This window comes from Schistocerca cancellata, chromosome 1 (assembly GCF_023864275.1).
Source record: "Schistocerca cancellata isolate TAMUIC-IGC-003103 chromosome 1, iqSchCanc2.1, whole genome shotgun sequence".
Classification (NCBI taxonomy): domain Eukaryota; kingdom Metazoa; phylum Arthropoda; class Insecta; order Orthoptera; family Acrididae; genus Schistocerca; species Schistocerca cancellata.
Window position 1 is genome coordinate 1,094,864,477 of NC_064626.1, and position 22,957 is coordinate 1,094,887,433.

At 41.6% G+C, this 22,957-nt stretch overlaps 1 protein-coding gene across 1 annotated transcript in view; it reads left to right on the plus strand.

Annotated features, from left to right (window-relative positions):
* Nucleotides 1–22,957, plus strand: part of LOC126129784 (17-beta-hydroxysteroid dehydrogenase 13-like) — a 112,332-nt gene that overhangs the window by 31,212 nt on the left and 58,163 nt on the right. The window contains exon 4 of the mRNA XM_049915161.1: nt 2,721–2,810. Within this exon, the coding sequence (XP_049771118.1) occupies nt 2,721–2,810 (90 nt within the window). The remainder of the gene's footprint in view (nt 1–2,720; nt 2,811–22,957) is intronic.

A 22,957-nucleotide genomic window follows, 5' to 3' on the forward strand; every position in this document is an offset into this window, starting at 1 on the left:
CAATGTTTTTATTTCTTCTCCATGGACTTTAATACTTACTCCGAATTTTTCTTTTGTTTCCTTTACTGCTTGCTCAGTATTCAGATTTAATAACATCGAGGACAGGCTACAACCCGGTCTCACTCCCTTCCTAACCACTGCTTCCCTTTCATGTCCCTCGATTCTTATACATGCGATTCTGGTTTCTGTACAAATTGTAAATAGCCTTCGCTCCCTGTATTTTACCCCTGCCACTTTCAGAATTTGAAAGAGAGTATTCCAGTCAACATTGTCAAAAGCTTTCTCTAAGTCTACAAATGATAGAAATGTAGATTTGCCTTTCCTTCATCCAATTTTAAGATAAGTCGTAGGGTCAGTATTGCCTCACGTGTTCTAACATTTCCGCGGAATCCAAACTGATCTTCGCCGAGGTCGGCTTCTACCAGTTATTCCATTCGCCTGTAAAGAATTCGCGTTAGTATTTTACACCCGCGACTTATTAAACTGATAGTTCGGGAATTTTCACATCTGTCAACACCTGCTTTCTTTGGGATTGGAATTATTATATTCTTCTTGAAGTCTGAGGGCATTTCGCCTGTCCCATACATCTTGCTCACCAGATGGTAGAGTTTTGTCAGGACTGGCTCTCCCAAGGCCGTCAGTAGTTCCAATGGAATGTTGTCTACTCCTGGCGCCTTGTTTCGACTCAGGACAAACTCTCACGCAGTGTCGTATCTCCCATTTCATCTTCATCTACATCCTCTTCCATTTCCATAATATTGTCCTCAAGTACATCGCCCTTGTATAGACCCTCTATATACTCCTTCCACCATTCTGCTTTCCCTTCTTTGCTTAGAACTGGGTTTCCATCTGAGCTCTTGATATTCATACAAGTGGCTCTCTTTTCTCCAAAAGTCTCGGGGCAGTATCTATCTTACCCCTAGTAGGATAAGCCTCTACATCCTTACATTTGTCCTCCAGCCATCCCTGCTTAGCCAGTTTGCACTTCCTGTCGATCTCATTTTATAGACGTTTGTATTCCTTTTTGCCTGCTTCATTTACTGCAGTTTTATATATTCTCCTTTCATCAATTAAATTCAATATTTCTTCTGTTACCCAAGGATTTCTACTAGCCCTCGTCTTTTTACCTACTTGATCCTCTGCTGCCTTCACTACTTCATCCCTCAGAGTTACCCATTCTTCTTCTACTGTATTTCTTTCCCCCATTCCTGACAATTGTTCCCTTATGCTCTCCCTGAAACTCTGTACAACCTCTGGTTTAATCAGTTTATCCAGGTCCCATCTCCTTAACTTCCCACCTTTTTGCAGTTTTTTCAGTTTTAATCTACAGTTCATAACCAATAGACTGTGCTCACAGTCCACGTCTGCCCCTGGAAATGTCTTACAATTTAAAACTTGGTTCCTAAATCTCTGTCTTACCATTATATAATCTATCTGATACCTTCTAGTATGTCCAGGATTCTTCCATTTATACAACCTTCTTTTATGATTCTTGAACCAAGTGTTAGCTATGATTAAGTTATGCTTTGTGCAAAATTCTACCAGGCGGCTTCCTCTTTCATTTCTCTCCCCCAATCCATATTCACCCACTATGTTTCCTTCTCTCCATTTTCCTACTCTCGAATTCCAGTCACCCATGACTATTAAATTTTCGTCTCCCTTCACTATCTGAATAATTTCTTTTATCTCATCATACATTTCTTCAATTTCTTCGTCATCTGCAGAGCTAGTTGGCATATAAACTTGTACTACTGTAGTAGGCATGGGCTTCGTGTCTATCTTGGCCACAATAATGCGTTCACTATGCTGTTTGTAGTAGCTTACCCGCACTCCTATTTTTTATTGATTATTAAACCAACTCCTGCATTACCCATATTTGTTTTTGTATTTATAACCCTGTATTCACCTGACCAAAAGTCTTGTTCCTCCTGCCACCAACTTCACTAATTCCCACTAATCTAACTTCAACCTATCCATTTCCCTTTTTAAATTTTCTAACCTACCTGCCCGATTAAGGGATCTGACATTCCACGCTCCGATCCGTAGAACACCAGTTTTCTTTCTCCTGATAACGACGTCCTCTTGAGTGGTCCCCGCCCGGAGATCCGAATGGGGGACTATTTTACCTCCGGAACATTTTACCCAAGAAGACGCCATCATCATTTAACCATACAGTAAAGCTGCATGCCCTCAGGAAAAATTACGGCTTTAGTTTCCCCTTGCTTTCAGCCGTTCGCAGTACCAGCACAGCAAGGCCGTTTTGGTTAGTGTTACAAGGCCAGATCAGTCAATCATCCAGACTGTTGCCCCTGCAACTACTGAAAAGGCTGCTGCCCCCCTTCAGGAACCACACGTTTGTCTGGCCTCTCAACAGATACCCCTCCGTTGTGGTTGCACCTACGGTACGGCCATCTGTATCGCTGAGGCACGCAAGCCTCCCCACCAACGGCATGGTCCGTGGTTCCTGGGGGTAGGATTTTTGTCTTACAGTTTATTTTAATTTTTGGAGTCAGGACTCATGGGGAATGCACTCAGATGCTTTACTGAAAGCAATCAGTGTGTGTGCGCCACAGCCTCTCTCTCTTCATATGCCAGCTTTATATTTTTTCTTCAAGAAATCCAGAATTGCTGGTTACAAAGCTCATTCAACCTTGAAAAACCTTTTATAAAACTTCCTATTGACCGAACTTGTTGCGGCACGGAGCCTCCTCCTACTGCAGGCGACGGGGTACGCAGTGGACGCATCGAACCGCGACGAGGTGCAGGTGGCAGCGGCGCGGATGCGGCGCGACGTGGGCGTGGTCACGCTGCTGGTGGGCGGGGCGGGGGCGCTGGCGCCACGCCTACCGCTGCTGCAGCAGTCGCCGGAGCTCATCGAGCGCACCGTGGCCGCCAGCCTCTACGCCCTCTGCTGGGTCAGTCTTCAACATTAGATCACTCGTTCCCCATCACTATGGATATATATATATATATACAGGGTGAACATTTGTAAAACCACTAAACTGCAATGACGGATTCCTGACTGGAAATGGAGGAAAAAAGGTCCTATGACCATGTGTCAGGAAATGCATCGTTGCCGTGGTAGATAACACTGATGAAGGAAAGTGCCTCTGACCAAGTGCTGTGTCTGTAGTTCAGAGATGATTATGCAGACTGATGATGGCAGTTCTTATAAAGGAAGCTTCCTCAGTAAAAATGACAGATGACAGAAATCCCACAGTTGTGATGGTCTAGTGCAAAAACTAACCATACTGGCGGGCAACTTGCCTGTAGCTTGTACTAGGGCTTGTCTCAATATCGTCTAGGACCCAGTCTTCTAAATCCGGTGTACACAGTTCGCCGCTTCCTTGCAGGTTTGTCAGTCTGACACAACCCATGATGAGTCAAACGCCGGAAAAGGGGCTTGAAATGTTGTGTGATGTGGTTGGTGTCTGTAACGGTACGTGTTTTGGTATAGCTGTGCTGCCTCTCGACCATTTCTGTCTACTTGGCCGTACACCAATATCTTCTCGGCTTGTTCCCGACGTGAATACCGAACTATTCTGCTGTTTACAGTACATTGCTTCAGTCACACAGCCCGCCCAGGAAACACAGGGCATGTGATCACAGGAACTTGCATTCGTCAGCGCCATCTATTGTAACAGTGATGCGCTTCCAGACACATGTTCATGGGACCTTTTTTCCCTCATCTCTAGTCAGGAATCCGTCCCTGCTGTTTTTCGGTTTTATTAATATACACCCTGTATAAGGTGTTTTATTTTAACTGAAGACTTTTAAATATCTCGAAAACTGCACATCACAACAAAAAAAGTTATAATTCCAGTTCGTTTGTGTCGGAAGGGTACGTCCAAGTAACTGCACTCAAACTGCTACCCACCCCGTGTGTGGGCAGCATGGGATAATTTTGAAATCTTCAAAGGGAATTCCGGTTTTTTTATTGAAAATTACAGTTCTACAGCAATATCTAAATATATTTTGTGTGAAACTTTGTCTTCGCTTCGCCACAGAAGGCGCTGTAAGCGGAGGCATAGAAATGGCTACACAATTGTAATTTACGACATGGCACTCAATGGCCCTTGAATATCCAATAGCACGTGGAACCCAACCTTATACTACAAGGGTTGGACAGGCCAGAATTTCAAAACTTCTAACCGGAAACCCCATTCACAACGTTCTATGCCTCCAACATATTGAACTCTGGAACACTGGACTACTCGACACGCCACTGTGGCCTTGTAGTTCAAAACATTACAATACTTGCACACACCTACCAATCATTTGGAAAACAGACTTGCAAGTGGACGATGAATGCTATAACCACAGAAGATAAAATGGAAATGATCCTGATTTACGGAGAACGTAGGAGATATGTTGAGACTGCTGTTGCCTTGTATATCGAGCGTTTTACAGTGAAATCTCGCTCTCGTTCGTTCTTTTACAAGGATGTGAACGCCTCTTGTCTGCTGCCAGCGTACAGACCAGCAAACATAAACGAAGCAAACAAGCTAATGAAACAGCTGCACTAGCAGCGTCCGGAAATTACACGGCGATTCCGGGTATAACCGTTGGTAGTAATGTCACAATACTGCATCGTCATAAGTACCATCCCTACCACGTGTCACTGTATCAACAACTTCAGAGGGTGATTTCCATAAACGGGTAGTGCCTTGTGAATGGGCACGTCAAAAAATGCATGTGATCCCCACGTTCTTTGCCGAGGTACTGTTATCCGATGAGTCTACATTCACAAATCATGGAAGCGTTAACCGGCACAACGTGCATTGCTGGAGATAGTCCCTCACTGGTTACAACAAGCTGACCATCAACGTCCCTGGTGGGTTAACGTATGATGTGGCATCATGAGGAACAAACTCATTGGTCCGTATTTTATCGACGGCACGTTGAATGGACGCAAGTATTGAACGTATTTGGAACAGCAACTACTAGTATTAATGCAGGATGTTGCCCTGCATGCTCGACATCGTATGTGGCTTCTGCATGACGGTTTTCCGGAACATTATGCAATTGAAACATGAAGTTGATATTATGATAACAATGATGTGACAAAGGAATTTAAACAAGAAATTACATTTAAATCAATTAACTGAATAACAATGATGATCAGTCATTCTGATAAGAATTTAAAAATAAAGGAATTTAATGCACATGATGTGATTCGAACTCATAACCTCTTGCACATGACGCCGTTACCCTATCCATTACAGCACTCAACCAGTGCACGCAACAGATATTTTTTACGCTGTTCAATTGCACGCAAAATTCTGAAATTTTTTTCACCAGTTACTTGCAAATGAGGGTCCATCAGGGTGAATGACTGCAGTTTGCGATGCTTGGGACTTTAAGCAACATAACCATGCAGATAGTTTCAAAACGTCAATCCACCACTGGGCACTTCTCCTCATTAGTCAGAAATAAAAAATACGTGTTTCAGTATTTTTGAAAATTCTACCACTAAGGGAGTGAAATAGGGGATGAAAAGTTTCATGAAGTTATTTCATTTTGGAAGTATTTGAAATGATTAATCTACTAAACTTTGTGATTGGCTTCTCTGTTAGAAATAAAAGAAATACATGTTTCACTGTTTTTGGATATTGAACCCCTAAGGGGGTGAAGTGAGGAATGAAAGTTTTTAAGAAAATACTTTGTTATATTAAAAATTTCTTAAACTAAATTTATGAAAATTGGTATTTCACTTCTCGATGAGATATAAAGAAATATAAGTTAGTGGATGAAAGTTTCTATGTTAATAGTACCACAAGAAGGCAAAAGGCATGATTAACAAAAATCTAGGACTACAGCTAGCATAATCACTTTTTGGTCAGAAGTACGTTCGGAAAAGACCATGCTTCTATGACTTTGATTAGCGTCAAAAGTTTAGAAGGCGTTGCAATTCGTGAAAAACATAAAAATTAGATTAAAGAGGACAAAAAAAAGTGCAGATCGTGCAGTCTACGCGAGCGAAGCAGTGGGCGCTAAGCTAGGTCTTATGAATCAAGTGGCAAGTATAGGTTGGACAAAAATAAAATTGTTCCAGAAATGCACAGCAAACATTGGTCTTAACATTATGCGACGGCTGTTGATCGTACTGATGAGGATTTTCTGATGATAACAGAGTGTTTTCTGTAAGTTCACTTACCCCTAAAGGCTGAACAACACCTCATCCAAATAAATGAAAAACTGAGAATCCAAATGTCCCAGTACTGCGTAATTCAAAAAGCACTGGCAGAAATGAAAACGTGCAAATTGTTCTGCATCCCTTAACTCACGCACAGCACACAATTTGAAAGGTTAAAGGCGGAAGGGATTTTTGATAAAGTTCTAATCCACTCACGGGGCTAATCGGTGTTGCCGTTAAGGAATGTTTTCTCGTGTTCAGACACATTTTAGATAGTTTTCTAATTATCTCTTCGCTGCTCTGATTATGTTTTCTCGAAATGTCGAAAACACTTTCCAGGACACTTTTATGTGCCCTCTCTGTACTGACAAAACAATCGTTTATAGTACTGTGGTGGTTGTTAACAGTGACAGCCGATGCAGATATGACCATCTAAATTCTAGAGAATGTGTCGACTCCATTTGTTAGATATGTCAGTGTTTCCCTTCATGTCAACATATCAGTAAGAAGTATGCCCAGTACTGTCCGCCTGCTGAGCTGAGTGATAACATGTTTGCCCACTATGCGGCAGGCCCGGGCTCGATTCCTGGCCGGAATGCAGATTTTCTCCGCTCGTGGGCTTGTGTATTGTTATCTTCCTCCATCACCGACACGCAAGTCGCTCAATATGGCGTCGCCTGAAATATGACTTGCAACCCGGCGGCCAAACTTTCGCGGCGAGGCCTCCCGACGGTCAATGCCAGACGATCATTTCATTTCATATCTATTACTGATAGCAATTCATGGCAAGCATCCGTGTAGAACACTCACAGCAAAGCTGTTCAAAGATCCTCTAGATACAGGGTGTTTCAAAATCTTCGCTTGTACGAAAAATGTTCAAATGTGTGTGAAATCTTATGGGACTTAACTGCTAAGGTCATCAGTCCCTAAGCTTACACACTACTTAACCTAAATTATCCTAAGGACAAACACACACACCCATGCCCGAGGGAGGACTCGAACCTCCGTCGGGATCAGCCGCACAGTCCATAACTGCAGCGCCTAAGACCGTTCGGCTAATCCTGCGCGGCTTTCGATTGTACGTAGGAAGGAATTCGTCTTCCAGTGAAGTATTGAAATCCTGATCTGAAGTGATAGCTGCTTGCTTAAGTGGCATGAAGTTAACAAGTACAGACTGATGGAAACATTTTGCTTAACAATAATTTGGAGGACGAACCAGACTACGAAAATTTGCAGACATGCTGAAGCTCTATGCTCTTAGACCAGGCTTAAACATCCAGTTCGTGAAGAAGTCACTGGCACTATTGCACTTTTTACGTATATGTGAACAACATTCATAAACTTCAGTGATAGGGAGTAATGTAGTAATCTATGCGATCCTTACCGTGGCAGAACGAGCTTCCGCGTAACTCATTCACTGAGAGGTCGAGAACAATCGATCAAATATAATTATGTAGGTAGCATTTTCTTTTGTTGTTATTTGCTCACAGAGCATCCATACTCCCTCCCTCAGAACACACCAGTGTTTACAACAGAAGATGCGGCCATCGTACTAGCTGACCCGTTAGCCAGATACGGATCATGATCTTCTCCGACATGTTTTTGATTCGTTAAGAATACTATCAAACATAAATATCCAAGCAGTTTAGTCGATAACGCCTCTCTTACAATTATAAGCTGAAGACGTTTGGAGCTACAGCGGTGTGGAAATTCATTAAGCTTTTTATCGATACCAGTGCACCAGGAACTCCTCTGAAAGAACGCAGTGCAAAATTCACACTTTGACATCGGGAGATGTAGGCGAATGTCTTTATGCGTGAACAGTAGTTCGACTTGCACACTATTCATTTTTATCCATACCAAACAAATTAAAACACATAAATTGCAATTACACTAAACGTTTTATGGACAAGTGCCTCAGCTGCTACTCTGAGGAGCACGTGCAACTACACTGTAAAACATTACTACGATGTACCCTTTTTTTCCAAACTGAGGCGCCATTTCTTGAGTTTGCTCCACATCTCGTGATGGTGGAACACCTTTCAGGTCACGCCACTCTCTGCTCAGGAGAAATATCCACGTCCTTCACCAGCCACATGAGCTTTCGACTTTCTTGCAGTGTTGTTTCTGCTGGTGTGTCTGATATTGACAGGTAATCCTTCATTAACCTGAAACGTTGGTGAGAAGGCTAATATCCAAATGCGGAATGTGATGAAAATGTCAATGCCTTGAGCCCGCATCTCGTGGTCGTGCGGTAGCGTTCTCGCTTCCCACGCCCGGGTTCCCGGGTTCGATTCCCGGCGGGGTCAGGGATTTTCTCTGCCTCGTGATGGCTGGGTGTTGTCTGATGTCCTTAGGTTAGTTAGGTTTAAGTAGTTCTAAGTTCTAGGGGACTGATGACCTAAGATGTTAAGTCCCATAGTGCTCAGAGCCATTTGAACCATTTTGAATCAATGCCTTGAACCCTTCTCTGCTGGCTGCTATTTCACGATGACTGTCTGATGCTACTATGCCAGCTGTGTAATATCTCCAGTGGGGTAGGATGCAAGTAGCCTGTAACAAAACGTCACATCTTATTGAAAGCCACAGCTATTATTTTGATGAGACTTGGTCTAGTCTACATTAAGTATATGCATTTGGGTACGAAATATGATAGAGCCATAGTGGTTTTCTTCATTTTGTATAGTTGTGATTTTCAGGTTTTGTCCATCAGCTTTCATGTGGTGGTGTTTCTAGCATATGCTTTTTGCTTTCAAGCAATGCTTCATGTAAATCAATGCGCGGCCCAGAGTAATCTCCGGGCACTATAATACTCAAAAGAGGTTCCTTCCAATGTGATTTACTGTGCCAAGGATGTGTATTTTCTCTTCAGGTGGAAAAATAATGTCTACGCCTTAGATGACTTTGGGGTGAGGCTCTTTCAACTGCGACGTTATCTTCTAGTATGATTGGTAGTGTTACAATACTTAGCAGAGGTGAGGTTCCCTATTCTTTCAGTCTGGGCTAATCATGTATACACAGTGTTCAGTAATTCCCGTTACAAACTTCCAGGACTTGTAGAGGGGAGGGAGAACAAAATATTTTGGTCAGGAACTGATGTCCAGAAACGTACCGTTTCCATGCTACAGCCGTTTGAAAATATGTTTGCTAGGTAGGTATGCAACAGGGCAGTCGTGGTGGGGAGTGGCTACATCAGATTAGCTACTGTCATTTGACGTCTCTTGTACCTCTCGGACCTGGTGCGGGCCTCATTCACGTGTCTGTGAGTAACAGAGCAATGTGTTGAATACACATTTGCAGAATGAACCGATATGGTCCTTCTGAATGGCGAAGCTTACAGTATTGGAAAAGCTGCTAATCGCTTTTATAAAGATTGTTCTCCATAATGTCCGACTCCACCACATAACCCATTCGCCACAATTACGCAACGGCTTTGAGAAAGGGTACTTTCGTCATCGGCTATGGTGCTCCAAGGAGATGCTGCACACTGTTATTGGAAGAAGCTATACTGCATGATGTTGAAGAGGACCCATCAACGATTACAGAAGCAATTTCTTTGGCTATTAATGAGTGGAACTGTAAAACAAGTGATGTACTGGGTCACGCCGAATCGATTACTTGTGTGAGTGCCAGCGCTACCAATATGTTTTCAAATGGCTGTAGCGCGGAAATGGTATGTTTCTCAACATGAGTTCCAATTCAGAGTATTACCTACTCACTCCTCTCTACAAGTCCTGACGTTTGTAATGGGAATTTCCAAACGCCTTGTACAACAGCCGGAAAAAAATAGTACACCTGGAAAGACAATGTCGATTTTAATCCAATGATGGCATATGCCACCTGGGGAGTTGTAGATATACTGATAATGGTTTCGACATCATCCACCAACAGATGGCATAGCAACAAGAGTGCCATCTGTTTCTCCGCTTTAATCGGGAATGCCCACAGGCAGAAGATTCACTGTGGTGCAAATGTGTGAAGCAAGCAGGTGACCATGCCACCAAGATGCACTCGTGCTTCCTACAGCCAACTGAGCGAGTTTGAAAGGGTTCAAATTGTGGCCTTCCAAGTGGCGGGACAGTTTTTTCAGAGAATTGCCACACAAGTTGAACCTGCTATGTCAGCTGTGCAGTGGTACTGGAATCAGCGGTCATGGGAACATTCTCACACACATAGACAAGATTCTGGATGTCCACGCAGCACACATGCCCAGCAGGATCGTTGTATTGTAAGGGCAGCAGTGGCACATCGTACAGTAATCACAGATGTGAGCCTAAACGTGTCAGCACGAACTGTTGTGAAGCAGTTATTAGCAGTCGGACTACAAGCATGCACACCTCTAACCCATCTTCCACTCACACCACAGCATCAAATTTCATGGCTCAGCTGGTGCCGTCAGAGGATCACTTGGAAGGTGGAATGGTGCACAGCAGTCTTCAGCGATGAAAGCTGATTCTCCGTGCATGCAAGTGATAGTCGTTTGTGCGTCTGATCTGGACCTGGCCTAATAGTCTGCGGTGTGATAAAATATAGCTCTCGTTTTCCTTTGGTGTGTCTGGAAGGGACACCAACAAGTGCTCGGTACATGTGGAATGTTGTTAGGCCCATTCTTTTGCTGTTCCCGCAACAGGAAGGTGTGGTGATGTTCCAACAGGATAATGCTCGCCCACACCCTGCCTGTGAAACTCAACATGCTCTGCAAGATGTGCACGAAATTCCCTGTCCAGCGGTATCTGCAGATTTGTCTCCAATTGAGCACGTATGGGATGTGATGGGATGAGAAGCAACTCAGGCGCCTCATCAACCATCAATTCTTGCAGTACTATATGAACAGGTCAAGCAGGCGTGGCACATTGTGTCTCAGGATAGTATTTGCCATCTCTACGACTGACTCTGTGCTAGAGTCAGTGCCTGCACCATCGCCCATGGACGCTACACCATGTACGGTACTAATATGGGTGTGTAGGAAGTACAGTACTCGGGATAGTAGTTACATATAACAACAACTAACAGGTCATACAATTCCATACAAATATATTTTATTGTCCTACATGGTACAAAACATGTTGTCACAAACATCAAAAATGGCTCTGAGCACTATGGGACTTAACTTCTAAGGTCATCAGTCCCCTAGAACTCAGAACTACTTAAACCTAACTAACCTAAGGACATCACACACATCCATGCCCGAGATAAGATTCGAACCTGTGACCGTAGCAGTCGCGCGGTTCCAGACTGTAGCGCCTAAAACCGCTCGGCCACACTGGCTGGCCACAAACATCAATCAGAGCAAACTAACTGCAGGCCCAGAGAGTTTAGGTGAGATGCCACAGGGCAGCCATATTGTTCCGGGTGACTTCATAGAGTTACGTCCCCACAGGTGTTTCAGCAGCTATTCTTTCACGATCTTGAGCTGTCAGATTCAAATGACTTAAGTCTAGATCGTGTTCAACATGAGTCAACACAAACTTAACTAGACACCTTCCTTCCTTATAGAGGACTTTCATCCCTGCAGGGCACTTTCCATTAGCTTTGTTATTACGCACCATTGTTAAGTGCCTTATCCCTTCACCTTTGGAGATTAACTGACTTGAACGATGGCAAACATACATACAGGTTGAGTAGTCATCAACAAACTTAATGCCATCGCATATTGAGACGCGTACACATACTTTGCACGCACCGGTTGGCGAATACAAATACTCTCAGAAACGACTTCGTGCAACTTAAATCTATACTCGATGTTAACAAATTTTTCTTCTTTAGAAACGCCATTGCCAGTCTACATTTTATATCCTCTCTACTTCGGCCATCATCAGTTATTTTGCTCCCCAAATAGCAAAACTCCTTTACTACTTTAAGCGTCTCATTTCCTAATCTAATTCCCTCAGCATCATCCGCCTTAATTCGATTACATTCCATTATCCTCGTTTTGCTTTTGTTGATGTTCATCTTGTATCCTCCTTTCAAGACACTGTCCATTGCGTTCAACTGCTCTTCCAAGTCCTTTGCTGTCTCTGACAGAATTACAATGTCATCGGCGAACCGCAGAGTTTTTATTTCTTCTCCATGGATTTTAATACCTACTCTGAATTTTTCTTTTGTTTCCTTAACTGCTTTCTCAATATATAGTTTGAATAATATTGGGGAGAGGCTACAACCTTCCGTCACTCCCTTCCCAACCTCTGCTTCCCTTTCATGCCCCTCGACTCTTATAACTGCCATCTGGTTTCTGTACAAATTGTAAATAGCCTTTTGCTCCCTGTATTTTACCCCTGCCACCTTTAGAATTTGAAAGAGAGTGTTCCAGTCAATATAGTCAAAAGCTTTCTCAAAGTCTACAAATGCTAAGAACGTAGGTTTGCCTTTTCTTAATCTTTCGTCTAAGATATGTCGTAAGGTCAGTATTGCCTCACGTGTTCCAATATTTCTAAGGAATCCAAACTGATTTTCCCCGAGGTCAGCTTCTACCAGTTTTTCCATTCGCCTGTAAAGAATTCGTGTTAGTATTTTGCAGCTGTGACTTATTAAACTGATAGTTCGATAATTTTCACATCTGTCAACACCTGCTTTCTTTGGGATTGGAATTATTATATTCTTCTTGAAGTGTGAGGGTATTTCGCCTGTCTCATACATCTTGCTCACCAGATGGAAGAGTTTTTTTAGGACTGGCTCTCCTAAGGCTGTCTGTAGTTCTAATGGAATGTTGTCTACTCCCGGGGTCTTGTTTCGACACAGGTCTTTTAGTGCCCTGTCAAACTCTTCACGCAGTATCATATCTCCCGTTTCATCTTCATCTACATCCTCTTCCATTTCCTCAAGTACATCGCCCTTGTATAGTCCCTCTACATACTCCTTCCACCTTTCTGCTTTCCCTTCTTTGCTTAGAACTGGGTTTCCATTTGAGCTCTTGATATTCATGCAAGTGGTTCTCTTTTCTCCAAAGGTCTCATTAATTTTCCTGTAGGCAGTTTAGTGCATTTTACACCATATGTTGCTGCATATGAAATTTAGCTAACATCTTGACTTTTTCTTTAGACTTGGAAGGAGGTCTCTACCTGCCCCCGATCTCGAGAAAATGGATCCCATGTAGCGCGTTTTAATGGTGGCTTTTTATAATAATTGTTTATTATTGTTATTTGGTTTTGAAATTAGTATTAATTTTATATTATTATGCCTTTTAAATTTTGAACTCAAATGCAAGTCTGAATCAAATTAAAATTATCTTTGGTTAATTGAGTCTTCAATTAAATCAAGAAAAATCACGTACTTGAAAACTCCCTTAAATTTTTGTTTTAAATATTGAAACTGGAATTTAATTACCACCATCATCATTCATATTTTTTTAGCTAGGCTCCTCTACCGGGACTGTCTGTGGGCGAATATAATTTTGGGACGTGATTTACGCCTAAAAGCTGTCGGACTTCGTTTTGTGAAAAGTAAAATTTTAGATGCAGGGCCACTGAAAGCAAACCAAACGATTACACTGATTAATACGCGATCATTCACTAACAGACATCCCCACACAATGTAAGCCACATTTAATTATCAAATTCATGAAACAAGCTGAGGAAAAAAGGTACGATAAGTCGTAATAACATACACAATGAAATTAAATAGTTATTATTAAGGAAAATGAGCACAAATAACAAAATCTGTACACAACATTGACGAAGCAAGCAATATATTTTATGACCGTAGGCCTACCATACAACGGCTGACCAGGAAGAGAAAGAACAAAGAAGTTGCGAGTCCTTGTTCGCTTAAATTACTGAGGTATTAATTTCGTGGTAATCGTTCTTTTAGCGATAAAATCGTCTCAGCAAAATACAGTCACGAAATCCGGTAACACTTGGGGAAACATTATGCGTTCACTCCCAATCTCAGGCCCGCCAGAATGAAATATTCAAAACATCCCTCGTATCTCCTAAACCGCTCGAGACATCGAAACGAGATTTTGGCGAGTGATAGCACACAGGGAGGAGAGTATTTTGTCAATTCGTAAGCACACGGAACTCTCTTATCTATGGCGATATATCTGTAGTTGTAATTTCTTTTTTATGTTTTTCATTCCAGTGACTGTAAGTTTTTAAAGAGTTATCGACAGCTAGTGAAAAAAGAGTTTCCTAGTATGAAAATCAACATGAAGATTCTTCTCTTATGTTACTGCAAACCGACCCCATGAGGTTTTTCGTAAGCTATTGAGCTCTCTGGTTGCCTATTACTCGTTTAATGAGGCACTCTTTTTTTCAGAATTCTGCCGCAATAGCACCTGTAAGATGAGTTTGTGCATATTATACCGTGTTTTGGCAAAGGAAGCACAATTAAACCTGTCAAAAGAGAAATGTGGCCGTTATTCATGAATGGTGATGCTTCTTCGAATGAGAAAAGGTTAACGACTCACACAAAAATAAATTGTCAGTTCTGTTGGAATTTTGGTTGAGTCCCGTAACCCATCGTGTTTTTAAAACACTGAACGACTGGAAAGGAAACTTACCAAAGGATTTTATCCCTTCTCTTGATCTGAGCAGTAATAAAATAATGACAAGCGTTCCTTCAGACGGAATGATAGGCACATGCCAGACGCTGGTTACTCACCTACGGCTTGCCAAACTGACAGTGTGTTTGTCATTCTCGAATAAAATAGCTGTTATTGAGAAAAATAAACAATTGATCTGTCGCACAACACGATGGTCCGTGTATTGTCAGCAGCTGAGAATAATGCGTGCGTCGGGAATGCTGTAGCTAACCATGCGTGCCTTGTGAGCGGGAGTTCACGTAGTTTGAAAAACATTGTCACGAAAGTAGATCTGTCTTTGTCAGCAATACATTTCAACAAATTAAATATATCAAATCACCACACTCTTTCAGGATACTCAAACTTTTGTAATAATACCAACCTTTTTTTCATTTGTGTAGCCTGTTGCATAATTAGTTTATTATTGCTGATATATGTATGCAACCACTGAAATACTTTTTCTCGTCACGTGGAGCCAATTAAAACATTGTTATTCGTGAGGGCTTCTCGACTATTCCTAGCTTGCAGTGGAAATGTGATGTCCACATGTATTTACTATAATCTCCCTTATTAGGTCCATATCCAATAATGATAAACATATGTACTCCAGATTTTGGACGCTTTTTACCAGAAGCACAAAGTCGTCAAACCTGTGGAAATTACGCCTTTTCGACTTTAGGCAACAGATCGTAGAGATATGTCAGCATAACAGGCAGCAAGCAGGTAACTTTGTTTTATTTTCCTGCCTTGCTTCTAGATCACATGATTTTATAATATTCTTTCTTCCTTATTCACTACCTTCACAATGAATCATCTGTCCCTTCTTACGATCTGAAGACATTGTGGAGACAGAAGATATAATCCCACTTGCTAATGGCTCACCAGTTATTAGGCTCTGCATTGTTCTTGACAAAAGAATAAACAAAACAAAAGAACTGCACAGCTATTGTAACTGAAAACTATTATGTACTAACGAAAAGAGATGGAGCGCTTGAACCGGGAAAAACGAAACACTACTCAGTGACAATAAAATTTAGTATACAGTAAGCCCGCATTTTCCGGATTGGCCCATACGCCTCATAGCGAAGTGAGCATATGGCAGGACTGCCTTCCCGCTCCCCTCCTCACCTCTGCCGAAGTGTTTACGTGGCGCGCGGGGGAGAAACTGTGCCGCAACCACAACGCCGCGCGACCTGGCGCAGGCGCGAGTCGCGTCCCCGTCGCGTCTCGTCCCAATTTGCGCTGTCCTATTTGAACCTGTGAAGTTTACAAAATGCGCGCTGCGCTGCGCCGCTCCGCGCCACACGCGCCTCAGTTTGCGCCTAGACGAAATGCTTGTGTCCAGTAGCAAGTAATTTCTGTAAGCACTTGCTGAGATGTTAATTACAGCCGGCCGAAGTGGCCGTGCGGTTCTAGGCGCTGCAGTCTGGAACCGCGAGACCGCTACGGTCGCAGGTTCGAATCCTGCCTCGGGCATGGATGTGTGTGATGTTAGGTTAGGTTTAACTAGTTCTAAGTTCTAGGGGACTAATGACCTCAGAAGTTGAGTCCTATAGTACTCAGAGCCATTTGAACCATTTGTTATTTACACAAGTTGAATTCTTCAAGTCACTAGGGCAAGTTTATTTCAGGAAGTTTCTGCAAGTACTTGTTGCAGAATCGCAGTTTTCCTAAAAACCAGAGCAATTGCAACTGTTGTTGCATTATTATTAACGAATAAATATCGTGACGAAAATTAAAAAAAAAGATTTTTTTAAAGAGTATATATTCATGTTACCAAGAAACATTATTCATTTAAGTAAAATCAGAGAACTTCATATAGATTTTATACTTTGAGGATGAGAATGTCATATTTCGAACATCTCTTGTCTAATATAGCCTACAATCAAACATTCAATACCAGGAAACTAAAGTGCGCTGTCACCAAGAGACTGTGTTTTAATCACTTTTCGATTTTTGCAAGCAGTATTTACCACTTTTATCAAAAATGTAATGCCTTTATGTTTAATGGTAACATTAAAAAATTTAAAGACGTCTGTACTGACATTCTACTTCTTCTGGTGAAACAAATTGACTGGTTAACTCATTTCGCATTTCCTTGACTGGTGGTGCCGATTATGTGTGTTTAGGGGTTCCAATGGTACGTTTGTTTTAGCTCAACTGCCTTTGTGCCATTCTCTTTTTCTACACTGACATTTTTGCACCGGTATTGAAGGCACACAGCTTCTGCAACTATGTGGAAAACTTGCACGAAATGACAAATTCGGTAAGTACTTGAAGGAAGATTCAAAAGACAACAATGAATTTTCACCCTGCAGCGGAGTGTGCGCTGATTTAAACTTCCTGACAAATTAAGCTGTGTGCCTAAGCAGGACTCGAACCTGGGAAATGTGTGTGAAATCTTATGGGACTTAACTGTTAAGGTCTCGAACCTGGGAAATGTGTGTGAAATCTTACGGGACTAAACTGCTAAGGTCATCAGTCCATAAGCTTACACACTACTTAACCTAAATTATCCTAAGGACAAACACACACACTCATGCCCGCGGGAGGACTCGAACCTCCGCCGGGACCAGCCGCACAGTCCATGACTGCAGCGCCTAAGACCGCTCGGCTAATCCCGCGCGGCGAACCTGGGAATCCGGTCTGGCATAAAGTTTTGATTTGACAGGAAGTTTCAAATTAAAAAACTAAAACTGTGTGCTGAAGCGGGACTCGAACCTGGAAACCCGATCTGGCACACAGTTTTAATTTGACAGGAAGTTTCATGCAAGAAACTGTTTCCACTAACATGTGAACTTTCTGAAGTTTACAGAACTAGCTAACGTCGACGGAGGGGGGTGGGGAGGGGGGTGGTGGCAGATATGGTGCTTCCTAATGCTCCACCCAATCTGTGTGTGGATAATGCGCCATACCACAGCAGGAAGTTCGAGACAATGCTTAATAAACGTGATTTGAGAATTACAATGTTAGAGTGACTGCGAGACTGACAAAGAAACTGCAGTGACTCAAGTGACAAAGGCTGAATTGTTATCGAAAAAAAAAAACAGCCATGAAAGTGTACGTCGTGGATAAAATAGTTGAGAGCAGAGGTCGTGAAGTAGTCCGTTTACTGCCCTACAGCTGCAATCTAAATCTGACGCAATTGGCATGGGCCAAAATAAAACACAAGTTCAGGTAGAATGATGTCACTGGTGACATGTTGAAGAAAGATTGCAGAATCTTGTTGTTGCCGCTTTCCTCTCAGTTACTGCAAAGGGCTGGCAGACTTACTGCGAGAAATTGCAGCAGCTGGAGCAAGAGTATTGGACATGAGATGGAATAATGGAAATGGTCATCAATGAAGTTATCATCAATACCATGCCCTCAAGCGATGATGATGATGATCTTGAATCAGATGACTGCTCTTTCGTGAACATCATTTCGACAATTATTTCACGCGCAGTCAACACATTACTGCTGTCCTGTGTTTAATAAATGCAATGTGCAAACAGTTTTTGACTTCCGATTCAAGTTGCACATTCATCTACTTTCATTTTTCGTTATTGCCGAAAAATATATAATACGTAGGTTGTAGGCAAAACTCTCTAGCATGAATATGTCAACAAGTTAAGCGATTTCCCATCCGATGGAAATGTCAGTGCGAGGCACGGCTGTTCCCGACAGCTACTGCGCCAGTCGTTAACTTATCGTGGACAAACAGTACACATCCTTTGTTAACTTAATAAAGGGACGTATCCTTGATGTTGCCTATCATGTGCATGGACTACTCAGTTTGTATATTTTGCTTATTTTTTTCATAGTTGGACACAACTTCTTCCTGTTTTCTCAATTGATCTGTGTTCAGTTTTTCAAGTCCTATCCACTGTGCCAACTTATAACTAAATCTGAGGGGGGTGCGATGGGGAGGTTCCCTTGTCAGTAACCACATAATAACAGTATATGAAGTTAACGTAGGTACCACCTCCCCAATTTAAATAGTCACCTATTTAACTTCCTTGTGGAATGACAGTCAGTAAGTGACTGCATGTTGTAATAAGAATATCAGTAACCGGTTTTTGTTCGAATGATATGCAATGCCGTTACTGCTAGGCAGTTGCTCTAGATGGAGTTTGTTGTTTTTCGTCTACTTACAGCCAATCCTCACTTCTGCTATTTATTGACTTTTCTTCAGCCCTGTGAGAGAAACAAGGAAATTAACTAATGAAATAATCAAAATGGTCCAAAGGGCTCTGAGCACTATGGGACTCAACATCTTAGGTCATAAGTCCCCTAGAACTTAGAACTACTTAAACCTAACTAACCTAAGGACATCACACACACCCATGCCCGAGGCAGGATTCGAACCTGCGACCGTAGCAGTCCCGTGGTTCCGGACTGCAGCGCCAGAACCGCTAGACCACCGCGGCCGGCAATGAAATAATCAGTCACCATCTCCATTATGCAGTAGTAGAAAATGACAAAAACATATTCTGCTTAATTCAGCATGATTCAAAACTAGCATGCAGAAGTAATTAACTGTTGAGTACACTGAAGTGACAAAAGCCAAGGGACACCTCCTAATATCGTGTCAGACCTTCTTTTGCCTGGTGTGGTGCAGCAACTCGGTATAGCTTGGTCTCAGCAAGGACTCGGAAATCTCCTGCAGAAGTACTGAGCCATGCACCCTCTCTAGGTGGCCGTGATTGCAAAAGTGTTGCCTTCAGGAGTTTGTGCGAAAACTGATATTTCGATTATGTCCTATAAATGTTCTATCGGATTCTTTTTGGGTGATCTGGGTGGCCCTGTCATTCACTTGCATTGGCCATTGTCCAGATTGTTCTTCAAATCAGTATCAAACAATTGTGGCCAGGTGACACAGCACATTGTCATCCATAAAAAGTCCTTCGTTGTTTGGAACACGATGTTCATGGATGGCTGCAAATGATCTCCACCTAGCTGAACATAACCATTTCCAGTGCATGATCGACTCAGATGGACCAGAGGACTCAGTCCATTCCGTATATACACAGCCCACACCATTATGGAGCCACCACCAGGTTGCACAGCACTTTGTTGATGACCTGGGTCCATGGATTCCTGGGGTCTGTGCAAACTTGAACCCTACTACTAGCTCTTACCAACTGCAGTTGAGACTCATCCGATCAGGCCATGGTTTTCCAGTCATCTATAGTCCAACCAGTATGGTCATGAGCCCAGGGCAGTGGTTGCAGGTGATGTCATGCAGTAAAAGCTGTCACACCGCTTGTCTGCAGCCATAGCCCATTAATACCAAATTGCGCCATACTGTCGTAAGAGATACGTTCATTGTGTGCAGGGGCAGAGGCAAGGGGGGCACTATAGCCACCCTCTCCCCCCACACAAACCCCCTAATGGAGTACCATATTGCACTGGACAAAATTACTTCAGAAATCAGGGAATATATTACTTCAGCAGATTCAATCATTTTCTTATAAACTTATGTAGCAATAAAGGTTGCAATGTAATTCAAACACATTTTAACAAAAGAATAAGAGCAGCAAATAGCTTATTATCTAAACCAATAAATATCATTTAACTTAAAATGGGCATCATCACTTGCAATAATCGAGAAAGCTAAATATGCTGCATACGCCTACCAACACTTAAATTGCTCGCTCAAGACAAAAACTTCAAAATCGCCTAACATCTTAGTCAAATCGTTTTGTTTTCCTGGGCACACACATTCATGCACATGCACATGCTTTGCAGTGCTGGTCAATGCCAGGGGTTACATGCCACAAGTAAATATAAACTACATATGAGAGTAACAGGAATTTGTCAAAGCCAATTATAGTGACAGTTTTTGGAGAGTTCTTCACTTTTAATAAAAAGAGAGATGAAACTATGGATGAAAAAGTGGGTTGATGAAAATAAAAGACTGAAACAGCAACTGGAGCTTTAAAGAACTGTGACAAGCAGTTTTTTCCCAGATGTATATGTTTTACTTCAAATATTTGGGACTATTCCTGTCACCACAAGCACTCCTGAATGAAGCTTCTCTACTTTGAGATGAATAATCTTCTTTGCGTAACACAATGGGGCAGGTTAGACTAAATGGATTGGCTCTTGCAAATATCCATAAAGAAAGATATATGGGCATTGAAAATATCATTGACATATTCAAAAAGAAGCAGACGAATGAGCATGACAAATTGGGCACAAGACGGAGATATCCAGTGAATTTTGTTACAGAATTTTTTTTTTTAATATTCGTGTCAAGTTCAAGTTTTTACATTCATTCATCTTCTGTATCCAGAAATTAATAAAAACTTATTTGTTGTAAGTTGACGTTTTTTATGGTATATGGTTTTTTTTATTTTTTATTTTTTTTTTTTTTTTATTTTTTTTTTTTTATAGTCCTGAACTCCAAAACAGTTGCCGAAAACTACTTTAAGCAACACCAAATTTTACCAGTTTGGCGGTGGAGGACCCCAACTCTCCTTTAGTTAAGCAGTATTCCATCCCCCATCCCCCCTCATATCTGCGCCCGAACAAATTCTCCAATCTAATATAGATAGGACCACAGATCAAATAAGTCGATGGCTTCAAAGTAACAGGCTGCTTCTTAATGCAAAAATGACAATTGGAATAACCTTCTACACTGCCCAAAACAGGAATCCATTACTACCAACTGTTTCACTGGAAAAAAATAATGTTGAACTTGAAAATGAAATAAAATTTTTGGAGGTCACTATTACTGATACACTCACATGGAAAAGGCACATTGACATTACCAGCACAAAACTTTCGTAAAGTATGCTTCATGATTAGATCAATAAGGAACGTCACTAACACAAATACCCTAACCACAATGTACCATGCACTCTTTCACTCTGTACTTAACTACGGAATTATCCTCTGGGGCCAAAATTCTGAATCAATTAAGATATTCAAACTGCAAAAGAAGATAGTCAGAACAATTATGTTCAAAAAACAAAGAGACACTTGTAAACCATTATTTAAGAAACTAAATATTTTGCCCGTCCCATGCCAATACATACTAGAATTATTATTCTTTACCAAAAAAAGTATCAACAAAATTAGCAAAAGTATGGATTACCACGATTATGACACAAGATCAAAAACCTCTCTAAGAATACTTCCCCACTCAACAAAACTGAACAGTGATGGTGTCAAGTGCATGGGAATAAAATTATATAACCATCTTCCAACTTTTATACAAGAAATCCAAGAAATAAATAAATTCAAACAGATGGGGAAATCTCTTTTAATAAAAGACTGCTTTTGTACCATCCAGGAATATTTGGAATCAAAATTGTCTTAGTGTGTGATAATATATCAAAGCTGAATGTTATTAAGTCAATTTTGTCACATCGTGTAACAATTCTCTGTAAAGCTGTAACTTTAAGTAACATAATTTGTAGGTAATATAAAATAATCATTCTTCTGTGTTCTTGTTTACTGTTTTAGACTCCTGTAAATTGTATATTTGTATTGACTTAACCCATATCAGTTGTACAAGCCATTGTACTGATTTGATCTACGGGACAAATAAATAATAAATAAATAAATAAATTATCGCCCCCCCCTCCCCCCCCTTTGACCGACTTCTAGAATCGCCCCTGGTTGTGTGTTCTATATTGAGATGTATGGTAATTTCAAACAGTGTTGCTTCTCTGTTAGCACTGACAACTCTATGCAAAAGCAACTGCTCTTAGTCATTAAGTGAAGGCCATCCGTCACAACATTGTCCTTGGTGGGTAAGAGACAATGTCTGAAATTTGGTATTCTCGGCACACTCTTCACACTGTGGATCTCGGAATATTCAATTTCCTAATGATTTCAAAAATGGAATGTCCCATGTGTCTAGCTTCAACTACCATTCCACATTCACAGTTTGTTAATTTGTCGTGCGGCCATAATCACATTGGAAAACTTTTCACATGAGTGCAAATGACAGCTCCTCTCACTTGCTCAAGATCTCTGGCTTCCTAAGCCAGGTGTGCATGTGTGTTAAGCAGTAAGCTGCTGTACCTGCTAGGACCTATTATTGGAAGTTTGGGCCTCTCTCATTGGATTGACCTCTATGAACATCAAGAAACATTTCTTTGCGATGCCTCTGTGCTGCTATCCCATGACTTTTGTCAGCTCATTGTATAGGCCTAAAACTGAAACAGCTTTTCTTGCAGATTACTCAAACACTGTGGAACAAAAGGACAGCCAGCATTCATCAAGAACAAGGCTTCAGCTGTGTAGATGCATTATTTAACCACAAAACTGTTATAATTGGGAAACACACTTCTTCCGTTTATGACATACCG